Source organism: Arachis ipaensis, chromosome B01, assembly GCF_000816755.2.
Source record: "Arachis ipaensis cultivar K30076 chromosome B01, Araip1.1, whole genome shotgun sequence".
NCBI lineage: Eukaryota > Viridiplantae > Streptophyta > Magnoliopsida > Fabales > Fabaceae > Arachis > Arachis ipaensis.
In genome coordinates this window covers 126,138,695-126,151,414 of record NC_029785.2, presented here as the reverse complement: position 1 = coordinate 126,151,414, position 12,720 = coordinate 126,138,695, and the positions used below count along the sequence as shown (strand labels likewise).

At 38.7% G+C, this 12,720-nt stretch overlaps 2 protein-coding genes across 2 annotated transcripts; one reads left to right on the top strand and one right to left on the bottom strand.

Moving 5' to 3' along the window:
* Positions 1,831-6,421, bottom strand: LOC107613099 (protein FAR1-RELATED SEQUENCE 5-like). Its single transcript, XM_016314954.1, has 4 exons — positions 6,266-6,421; positions 3,223-3,965; positions 2,718-3,118; positions 1,831-2,576 (listed from the first exon to the last, which is right to left on the bottom strand). The coding sequence occupies exons 1-4, from the start codon at positions 6,419-6,421 to the stop codon at positions 1,831-1,833; spliced, it is 2,046 nt and encodes a 681-aa protein (XP_016170440.1).
* On the top strand, positions 10,752-12,100 carry LOC107613106 (RPM1-interacting protein 4-like). The gene is made up of 3 exons (XM_016314966.1): positions 10,752-10,757; positions 10,864-11,280; positions 11,858-12,100. The coding sequence occupies exons 1-3, from the start codon at positions 10,752-10,754 to the stop codon at positions 12,098-12,100; spliced, it is 666 nt and encodes a 221-aa protein (XP_016170452.1).

Sequence of the window (12,720 nt, the reverse complement as noted above, 5' to 3'; positions counted from 1 at the left end):
TCGGAAAGAAATTGTAACTGACATTCTTCTTTGCAAAGACAACATCTCTAGGAGTGAGATAAATGGTGTACTCAATGTACCATGTCCCTCATGTGGAGGATAGGGGAAAGAAGAAAAATCTTGAAGATCCTTGGACGAACCCACGGACAAGATCACTGGTTCAAATGGCAGAACGGGCCAAGAAAGCTAAACGGAACTATAAGCCATAAATTGATTTTGGAGTTGGTCGGTGTGTGTTTTTTGTTAATGTGTTTTCAAAATTTAATGGATGTTATCATGGAATACAGATGGATGTTATCAGATATAAACCAAAACCGGGTGCATCTTTATTAATGGATTACCTATATTGGACAACAGGGTAAATATATACACAAACAATTAATTAGGACTAGAGTTGCTGTGTGTATTTACGGTTGATATGGTTGCAGGATTTACGTCATTTTTATCATGAAATATTTGCGAATGGATTTGGATTTGGACTGAACAAAAAAAAAAGAGGATTCAATATCCCAGTTAATAATTATGTAATAAAAAAATTGTTTTTAAATTGTTAGATTATTTTTTTACACGTGTTTGGCTTTTTTTGCTAAAATCGAGATCACGTTGATTGAAGTTTGAACTTTATTTCGAATATCTGCTAAAAATTTATGGACTTTACAATTATCCATGCTTAACAGCCAGCTAATAATATCTATGCCCAAGCAATAAATGCTCGATCGTGGTTGTTATTCTAATAAATTAAAGGATGTTATTGGAGGTAAGTGGTTGTTATTCTAATAAATTAAAGGATGTTATTGGAGGTAAATAAAATACATGTCTGGATATGCCTTTTTTATGTCTAATTTTTTAAATAATGAAAAAAAGACCTTATTGTGTACAGATACTTTTGATATTCAATTTTAAAATTCATGTATTGCACCACATTATCATAATGATCAAATTATCAACTAAACATTTATTAAGATAAAATATTAGTAACAAATAATAACGGTAAGAAAGAGTAAAAGAATAAAAAAGTTGAAATTTAGTTGCCCAAGTCTGTTATTGTATTTTGTTTAATAATGGTAGATGAAGCTGTAGCAAGGTAAAATAAAAGTTGAGTATATTAAAATATATAAAATAAACCCAATAAAACAACAAAATCATGATAACGTAAAATAACATTGAAGCATGGACAAAGTACAAACTTGTTGCTAAACTCTAATGCTTATGATTTGTAGTGTTGTTAAACTTTGAATCCTCCAAAAATGCTTCCTGTGGAAAAAAATTTAAAAACGAAACAAAAGAGGAAACAATAAGTAAATGGATATGACATGAATGCTACAAAAAATACACTAGGTACACATACACAATTGTTCGACGTTATGGAATGAATTCAATAGTGATATGAAGGAGCCAGAATGCGTAGCCAAATTCTTTGTCATTTCTGAACAAGCCCATTGCGTATCTTTGTAGGAAGATGCCACATTGGTAGGAGATGGTTGTGCATTACCATTAGGTCCCTTAACACACAAATCATATTAAAAAATAACATCATCACTTATAATCCATTCAACCCACTTAAAATAAACAAATGACGTGAAAAAGGGGGGTAGATCTCATATTTACCTTGTTGTGATTATGAGTGTTCTTGTGTTTGCGTGCCCTCTTTTTAATAGATTTTTCTAGATCTGCCCCAAGTCTGGTGGACGTTGGATGACCTCGCGTAGGAACACGACGTGGGCCATGTAGCTCATCCATACTAACGGGACACTCATCACGCGTATGTGAGTAAACCGCACTTGGTACATGTGCAGCTTGATGCTTGGATTCCTTGTGTTCTTTGAGCTTCTACCGAGCACTATCCATGGCATCACGCAATATAGCAGCAACCTCCGGAGTAACCACGAAATCTTGAGCAACGTTGTAAAAATCAGAACACAATTCCCTAAAAATGGTCATGCTTTCATCAGAACGGTCCATGTCAATGCTACTCCTGATGTATGTGTGTCTCCGACTAACATTCTTACTCCATCGGGATAGAATGTATTGTGAGGACACTGTTGTCACATGAAAATGTAGGAGAACAGCAAGACTGTGGCAGCATAGAATACCATTCGATTGGAACATAAAGCAATCACATTGAACGTCTGATGACTGTGAGCAATACATGACTTGGTATCTGCTATACACTGACATGTCAAACACCATCTTTTGTTGGTCAACTTCACAAACTATACTTGTGCCATGATGGTTGACTGAGGAGATGTCACAATCGGCCTTTTTTATAAATTGATCCTGAACGTCTTGAAACATGGAGTTTGTATATTCTCTCTGGAACTGCTTCTCTATTGGTGAGCTAGAAACACAAGGGATAATACCCCTTAAATCAGCAGCGTCGCACTCAAGCTCCTTTTGCTCCTTGTCTATAACACAGTTTTGGTATTGGCGAACAAATTGCAACAAAGAGCTCTTACTGTTTAAGTACTTATCGAAAACAGAATGCATGCTTTCACTACGCTGTGTGCTCCTCATGCCAGCCCAGAATTCGTCCTTGAAAAATACTGACACCCACATGTGTCGGTCAGCAAACATATCTGCAAATGAATAGGAAAAAAAATACAAAAAAAAAACAAATAGCATAAGTTAACCCATAAGTACAACATCTATATTGACTATAAAATAACATCTATAAAAAAGCCACACATAAACAGCAATGAACCGGAAGATTATACTACCATTTAGCCACCTAGAATTGTGGAGGTCATACTCTTCAATGAAATCGTGCCAATCTCTCTCAAATGAGTCCTTAGATTTGGATTCAAATACAATCCTCTTCATGCATGTGATAAGCTGATCGAAATGACGGTAACCTACCAGCTTATTTGGTATCTTGTTTAGGATATGCCATATGCACCATCCATGGCGTGTGTGTGGTAATGTGGTCTCTAATGCAGAACGCATCTGCAGCGACTGATCTGTTATAACACATATAGGGGCCTTACCCATGCACTTCAACCAAGTACGAAAAAGCCATTCGAATGTACGAGTGTCCTCATTCCGCAATAATGCGCACCCAAAAAGCATAGACATCCCATGGTGGTTGACACCTACAAAAGATCCAAATGGCATGTCGTACCTAAACAATGGAAATATAAAAACATGTAATGTAGGTGGAAACTACAAATGCCTTTCATGGAAAAAAGTCTAATTAAGTCCAACAGAAAAATAATAATTTCGTACCTATTAGTCTTGTAAGTAGTGTCAAACGTCACAACATCACCAAAATATTTCCATGCAGCTCTACACCGAGCATCGGCCCAAAACATATTTCTAATGCTATGGTTTTCGTCCACATCTATTTCAAAGAAAAAGTTCGGATTGAGCTCCTTCATCCGTGAGAAGTGCTTAAATAACTCTTTTGGATCTGTCTCATCCCCGGAAATGCGTAAGTGACGACTAATGTAATTTCTAACATCCTTCTCTGTAAAGGTGAGGTTGGCAGGGCCACCGACGGTATTGGCTAGTGCCTGGTACGTCTTACTCGATCTAATGCAAGCTTGGTCATTTTGCTGTATCAGGTCCTTCACATGCATACTTAGCTGACGGTTTGTTGAGAACATTACAGATAGTTTCGGATTAAGCGGGTGTGAGTGGGATAACTCTACTCGAGAAATCCTCCACTGCCCTGTCATTTTATCTAATGCCAAATAACAACGGGCTTTGCAGTTGGTTGAGGCTACCGTTTTCCTTCTCTTGGGTGCCTTTACAAGGAATGTGCGGTATCCATCTCTGTTACAATGCAAAGCCTGATTAACAACCACCCTCTGATCGTTTCTCGTCTCCCAGCCGGTGGTTCTTATTTTGACGACAAATCCAGTCCTAGCCGCATATCGGTAATAATATGCACGCGCATCTTCTAATGTGCCGAAGCACATTCCCTCCTCGGGATCTATCTCCTCTTCACCAATGGCTTGGTTTATGACCTGGAAAAAAACAAAGAAAAAAAAAAACAAATGAAACTCTACCCAATAGTTAACTATACAAAAGTGGCTAATTTCATTATCGAGTATAACAAATTAAACACAATACTGTAATTTTAGATGCTAATTTCGTTTTATTATGTATGTTAACGTGAATGTTAACTTCATGTAATTATTTTTTTATTTACATTCTCTATTGTATTTTAAGTAATTTAGAATTAAATATTATAAAAAAATTATTGGTCATCAAAATACTTATTTCTATGATTTATCTCTCATTTAACTTAAAAAACAGACAAGCGAATGAAATTAAATCTAAAATTTAAAATTTGATAAGTGAATGAAATTCTAAATTAATTAGAATATCAATGAATGCTATGTATACGAACAGCGTGATAATATATGATAATCTTAGTTATATTATTTGTGATGATGCTAAAAGAGAAAATTATTAATAATGGTATGTACTATACATTGTCATCACGTCAAACATTTTTTTACATTAATAATATTTTATCTGCATAAATTTAAATATAAAAAAGTAATTGAAAAAATGAAAGAAGACCGATTTAATGAAATGCTTATTATAGATTAGTTATTAAATTTAAGAGTGGGCTAATGGAAAGAAATTTGAGTAGGTATATGAAGTTTTGGTGTAACCAATAGAACCCATCTGTCCAGTTTATATATAAAGTACAGACTTGCACGGTTCTATTTGAAAAGTAAAAAATCCAGTTTATTTATAACGATTTATTTTTGTTTGTGATGATGCTAAAGTGAAGGGGGATATATATATAACATGAGTGATCATGTATCATTTGTCGGTGCCAAATTTATTTTTTCTTTCACATAAATAGCAAATAAATAATGATCAAGAATGTTATGTATATAACTAAAATGCTAAAAAATACACAAAAAATAATCTGGGTTATTATCATACCTCATCAGAGCTAGTGTAGTTTTTCTATATTTTTAGTACTTGATTGACTGGTAATAATTTTATTGGGTGAGTCCGTCTGTTGTTCAAATTCTTCAGCACCTTCTGTCATAGGTACTGTATTAAGGTCGAAATCAATTGCCATACAAATTACAATGATAAAAACAATTTTTTGTAAAATTTCTTGACTTATACACTATTGTGCTTGCAATGGTGTTATTCTTGTGATTTTTGAATGACTATGATTGAATTAACATAAAGTATATATTAGGATAGGTTTCATGTTTCAAATCTCCAATAATTGATGATAAATACCATAACGGACAAAGAATCAATTGCAATTATTTAATGTAATTGATATTATAATTACCGTTTTTAAATATAATCATTATTAATTTTTATTATATTTTTAAATATAAAAATCAAATTATAAAAAAAGAATATTAAATATTGATTACAATAGTGCCTAATAAAAAGGGATATGATTTTATAATTAATATCATTAATAAACAGATTTGATAAGAACGGTGATAAATAAAATGATAAGAGAGTAGAATAAAAAATAAAACTGTTATTAAATGATATAAATGAAATAAAGGGCAAAAAACCATTATAAGCCAATGCCATCTAGAATTTACGTATATAAGCCAAACCGGAAATGGTTTCAGTAATGCGCCAGAACGTATATTAATATAATTCGAACCAACATGGTTCGAACTGCATTTGTTAGTAATTCGAACCAGGGCAGTTCGAATTACAAGTTGACTGTTGTTAATAAATCGAACCAAGATGGTTCGAACTTCAAGTGCACATAATTCGAACCAGGGTGGTTCGAATTATAGAGAGAGAACGCTGACAAAGTAATTCGAACCAGGCTGGTTCGAATTAAACCAACCATAATTCGAACCAGGCCGGTTCGAATTAGTGGGAGACAGAAGCCTATATATATGTTTCTAAATGTGAGTGGTCTCATTAGAGGGAGTAAGATGGCTAGTGAGGAGAGTTTTGTTGTTTTGGTTCACCACAGAGGATCCATTAAGAGAAAAACTCGTTCTGGTGTGAAGTTCACAGATAAGGATCCTCTCTGTATTGTTGTTAGTCCTAGGAGGAGCTATGATGACCTTGTTAGATCTGTGCTGATGAAACTCGGTCTGGAAGGTGCAAAGCGGGTTAAGAAGTTTTTCTATCGCATTCCAATCACGGTCCTCCAGGATACCGTGAAGTATGATTGTTTCACGATTGGTAGTGATGAGGACTTGCAAGTAATGTTTCTTTGTCGGCGGCAGTTTCCGGAGGTCAGGACACCAGAATTGTTGGCAAAGCTTGTTGATGTGGTATCCAGCTCAGGGGGTTCGAACCGGAATACCACCACTTTAGCCACGGCAGCCGGTTCTAGTTCCCGGCCTGCCGTTGCTTCTTCCTCCGTCCCTGTGTACGAGCCAGCGGTCCAACCTGTCGCGTCCCCGTCCTTTGCTGCTGATCTGAATGGCAGCGGAGGGGACGAGGTAGGATCATTTGACATTGCGCCGAACGCTTTACCCGGCGTTGCACCGCTTGGCGTTGGAGATGGATTTTTGGGGGAAGGAGAGGAGGATGACGTCGAGCCGGATATGATTGATGATGACAGCGGCGATGATATTGGAGCGAGTGAGCCTGCACTGGCGGTAGGTGGTTCTAGCTCTAGCACACAGCAGTATCCACCATATTTTTCCTCTTTGGACTTGGATGCCATGAGGCAGGAGGGGGTATCTGGTCACTCTGTTGGATTCGGGGCTAGAAATGCGGAAGGGATTGCTGGTCTGACAGAGTTCCAGGTTGGTCAGCAATTTCAGGATAAAGATGAGGCCCTGTTAAGTGTGAAGACTTACAGCATCCGGCGAGGGGTACAGTACAAGGTTGTGGAGTCTGATCATCGCCGTTACGTGGGCAAGTGTTCTGAGTTTGGGAATGGGTGCACATGGTTGATTCGACTGAGTCTCCGGCAGCGCAAGGGCATTTGGGAGGTCAAACGGTACAATGGACCGCACACTTGCCTTGCCACCTCCATCTCTAGTGACCACCGGAGTTTGGATTATCATGTGATATCGGCGTTCATTATGCCAATGGTTAGGGCCGATGCATCCGTCAGCATAAAGGTGCTCCTAAATGCCACGGCAGCACACTTTGGGTTTAGGCCGACTTACAGGAGGGTCTGGATGGCGAAGCAGAAGGCTATTTCCCTCATCTACGGTGACTGGGATGAGTCATACAACGAGCTCTCTAGGTGGGTGTTGGGAGTCCAGTTGACGATGCCTGGTACTGTTGCAGTCCTACGAACGAGCCTCGTACGAGTTGGTGGACAAGTTGACGAGTCTCAAGCCTATTTTCACAGACTTTTCTGGACGTTTCTACCGTGCATCGAGGCATTCTGTCATTGCAAGCCGCTAGTTAGCATCGATGGCACACATCTGTATGGCAAGTACGGGAGAACGTTGCTCATCGCGATTGCACAGGACAGGAACTTGAACATTCTACCTGTTGCATTCGCACTAGTAGAGGGTGAGAATGCAGAGTCTTGGTCATTCTTTCTCTCCCACCTTCGACAGCACGTGACACCGCAGCCGGGATTGCTGGTTATCTCGGACAGGCACAACGGCATCAAGGCTGCGCTTGAGGCACCTGACGGAGGTTGGTTACCTCCATCTGCATACCGTGCATTCTGCATTCGACACGTAGCGGCTAATTTTGCCCTTACCTTCAAGGGCAAGGAGGCACGGAGGCTTCTAGTGAATGCGGCTTATGCGAAGATCGAGGTTGAGTTTGATTACTGGTTTGATATTCTGCGGTCTGAAGATCCAGCGATATGTGAGTGGGCGAACCGGATTGACTACTCCTTGTGGACTCAGCATCGTGATGATGGGCGGAGATTCGGTCACATGACGACTAATATCTCCGAGTGTGTGAACTCAATACTCAAGGGTGTCAGAAATCTCCCTATATTCTCCCTGGTGAAGGCAACATATGGTAGGCTTGCCGAACTCTTTGTTCGTAAGGGGAGAGAGGCTGAGGCTCAGATGGGAACCGGACAACAATTCAGTCAGCACTTGGTGAAGTCTATTGAGTCCAACTTGAAGACGGCCAGGTGCTTCACGGTGACTTTGTATGACTGTGATAACTCCGAGTTCACCGTAGCAGAGACCACTCCTACTGGTTCTTTCTCGTTGGGTAGCTACAGAGTATCGCTTGCCTCTCGGACCTGTGACTGCGGGTACTTCCAGGCGCTTCATTTCCGTGCCAGCACGCACTTGCATGCTGCGCCTACTCACGGGTTACCTGGTCCTCTTATGTTCACAGCGTGTATCAGATTAGTTCAGTGTGTACCGGATGGGATTCACACCACTGATACCGGAGGGATTCTGCCACCTTACGATGGGCCCACGGTGATTCTGGACCCTGCCAAGAGGCGTCCAAGAGAAGGGTTGTAACCTGACCACCTGCATCATACACATGTCTTACCGCTACTTAAATGTGTGTTTAGGGTATCCAATACATTATAAATGAACACGTAGTTACGTATAGTAAATTGAAATAGACAAGGCTTAGTACAGTACCTCGAGGCCAATGGCCAGCTGAACGTCTCAAACCCTGCAGGCCTAAACCGAGGAAATCGCCAGAAAATCCATGACTGAAGTAGCTGAAGTGGGCCCGCTAGCTTGATAACATTTCTGTTCGCCATTCGGCACATGCACCGGTACAACCATGCCAGTGCTGCAGAACCCCAGCTGTAGGTCCCCATCTCCTCCAGCCTAGCTACAAACGGAAGCCATCTGATGTGAATGCGGTTGCCGGACTTGTCCGCAAACAGCTGCGTGCCCAACAACATCATGATGTACGTACGGGCATATCGACGCACAGTCTCCTCATCAGCTCCCTCCGTGCACTCACCAAAAGTCTCCTAAAACCAGCTGCAGTTGACCGCGTACTTCTGAACCTGGCTAGGAGAAGGTACCACTCCAAGCAACTCCTCGAACCACACCCAGGCTGGACGGCCACCCTGGATGTATATCTGGAACTCTGATAGGCAGCCGCTGACGTAACGCCCGTCCACTGGCAAACCCAGCTGATATGCCACGTCCTGGAGTGTGATCGTACACTCTCCGAACGGCATATGAAACGTGTGCGTTTCCGGACGCCATCGCTCGACGAACGCACTGACAAGGGCCTCGTCCAACCGGAACCATCTATCGTTAAGCCTTGCAAGATGGTATAGACCGGCCATCTTCAGGTACGGAACGTATCTGTCATCGAGGAGCATGGCCTGCTGCCACCGCATGCTCTTGATGCATCGCTGAGGCTGCGGAAGAAATGAACCGCATTATTAGAACCAACTTAATTACCAGTGACAAACTTAATCAACACGATAATTCATAAACCAAAAAATCGTACTATATATGACCGCTTAAAAATCCAAGAACGAGAACCACTTGCATAAACAACTAACATAAGAAACCAGCATAAACCACTGACATGAAAGATCTAACATAAAACAACCACAACTAAACCGCTAACATAAACCACTAACATAAACCACTAACGTCAACCTCTAAGATAAACCACTAACATAAACCGTTAACGTAAACCACTTACATAAACCACTGAGATAAACCACCAACATAAACCACTAAGATAAACCACTAACATAAACCGTTAACGTAAACCACTTACATAAACCACTAAGATAAACCACCAACATAAACCACTAACATAAACCACTAACAGAAACCACTAACATAAACCACCAACTAAACCACCATCTAACCCGCATGCAAAACCACTAAGTCACATGTAGCGGTAGAACAAAGTTATTTCCGTACTAACCTCCTCGTTGATGACCCCAGCTATATGGGCGACTCCGTCCAAGCGATATAACCGTGCCGGATCGTCCCCCATCAGCAGAGTATTCCATTCAGGTCTTCGTCGGAGAGAATCTGGGTCGTTTTCTCTGAGATTTGGTGGGGTAGGAGAAGGTGAGAATGATTCGAATGAGGCTGATTCGAACTCCTTATATAGCCGAATCACTAGTAATTCGAACCAGGGTGGTTCGAATTATTAAGAAACCAGCATAAGTGTAATTCGAACCAGGGTGGTTCGAATTACTTGAAGACTTTACTTACCTATAATTCGAACTGAGCTAGTTCGATTTACGTGGTGAAGGAGTTCGAACCTTGCTAGTTCGAATTACAACCAAATTTTTATCAACCTAATTTGAACTTGACTGGTTCGATTTACTAAGGATTCTAATTCGAACCGAACTGGTTCGAATTACATATATATAGGTCCTGGTTCATTACTGAAACGAATTTCAATTTGACTTATTTACGTAGTTCTCAACTTATTCTAATTTTTTGCCCTGAAATAAATTATGAAAAATTTTGACTGATTCAAAATTTTTCGGACGAGAAATAACGAGATGAGAGGAGTGATTATAGTAAGTTTCAGTTTGTCAGCTCACTTTACTGCTCAGATACACGTATACTGCGTAGTTGGTGTTGTCGTTTAGCGGGTTTTGCCATCTGGCAGTATAGTTTATACTTTATACTCCTTCTTGTTTGTTCTTAAATCTTAATTTATTTGCACTCTTTGAAATTCTACATGAAAGATATGATACTCACTCATGAATCATGATGATTCAACATTGTAAAAGAAGTACGTTGTATTCTAAATAAAATAGTAAAAGACTTAGTAAACATCGTGATTTGTTTTGTAAGTCTTGGTTTTGTCTTGCGATTTTGTCCACACTATTTGTGGTCGCTCCCACATTCTTAATTCTCGTCAATCACTACTTGTATTGTCTCAACCCCGATCCCAGAAACATGACGGTGAGTATTCATCATTCTCTACTCTAACTCGCTCTTTTTCATACTTTAGAATTTTTAACCTTATGGCTTCGATCAATATATGATTTTAATCCTCCATATATTCCAGCATGCGCATGTCCCAAGGTTTGGCAATTGGGATGCAGATAATGTTCCATACTCGGCATATTTTGATAATGCGCGCAGGCAAAATTCCATAACAAAAGCAAAAGATTCAGAGGTCGTCTTTAACAAAAATAATGATGACGTGGATGCATCGAGGGCTTCTTCTCGTAATCGCTCCAGATCCAACAGAAGGCGGCATAGGGAAGGGCGAAGCAATAGTTCCAGACACCAATTGCACCACCGCACAAGAATGACAACACAAGAAGCTAGTGAAATAAATAATTTTGATCACTCTGTCATGACGAAACTAAATTTAGGAACGCACCATGGAGGTAATGATAATAGTGCTCCCTTCTCTCCACCAAGACGTCAAATTAAACGCAGAGATAGTACTGCAATAGGTCATCCCTTTCAGCATGCGGTAAGTTTCTCATTCTCATCTCTAAATCTCTGATTCGTAATGAACAAAATGTTAGGGTTTAATACTTTTAATATAAAAAAGTACAGATATTAATTAATTAAATTGGATCGTCCAATTTGTTTGAGGAAGAAGGATAAACTATAAATTGAAAGGTTTAATTTTAATTTTAAATTTTTTTAAATAAAAATCAAAATATCCTATTTCAATGTTAATTTTTTTTATTTTTAAAAATAGAAATTAGACGGTTTAATTTATGATATTTTGTTAAAAGAATTAAATAATGTAAAGAAATTAGAGACACTAATTTCTTAAATCCACAGCAATGTAAAATGGAAAATATATTTCCTACCATATTTTTTTGTGATACACACTCCTGCAACATAGAAAAAATAACAAGCGGAATTAGTTAATATTGGTTTAAATGCAAGACAAAAACAATTAAAAGGCGTTATTACCTAACATTTCTTAATAATGACTATAGTCTGAGATCAACAGAGTAAAAATACATTCATGATGAGTGGATTAAATGAAAACTAAAGGAAACTGCTTTTAAGTTTTAACTAATTGAGTGGGACAGAACAAAGAAGGAACACTAGTACCAGAATTTGGAGCTTGGGATGCCACGGATGCTAAATCAGCACAGGGTTATACTGCTATATTTCGGAAAATCAGACAAGAAAAGCTAACTGCAAAACGCCGCCACCACTTTCCCAATAATAATGCTCAATCAATGAACAATAATATCCAGAACCAATGTAGCAGTAGTTCTTCCTCCATATTTTCTAAGGTAACAATGTTGAAGTTTGTGCTGTCTATGTAACTTGCGAGATTGATTTGCATGAATTTCATCGTCGTTTGTACGTGTGTGTGTATATATATATGCAATTAATTTCATTGTTCGTAATAACTATACTGTACGTCCAGATAACGAAGCAGTGCTGTTGCTGTTTAATTTCACACGAAACCAAATGAACACGGAACACCTCTCAGCTCTCACGCATAGGGAGATCCTCAATCTTGGAACTGCAAGTATACTAAGAACTGAGAACTCCTCATTCGCGCTGCTGAATCCTATAAGAACTAAGAATTCATCCAGATGTTTTTATTCATTTGGAATATTACGTAATATCACTTGATTTAATTTGTCTTGTATGTACTAATGTAGTACCGCACCTTATAAAATTGTGTTATATAAATATTTGAAAGCATCTAAAAATCCAACACTAACACAAATACACAATGATCATTCAGGAGTGAAGGAATTTATATTATGAGTGATTTTATATTTATTTAATATATTAACAATAGTAAAATTTGACACAAAAATTCTTATATACAATTTTCTTTCTCTCTTTTAATATGTGCATCTTTTACTTCTTAAATATGATTATCACTCAAATAAAACAGAAATACTTTATAACAAAAAAAATTAACCAAAAT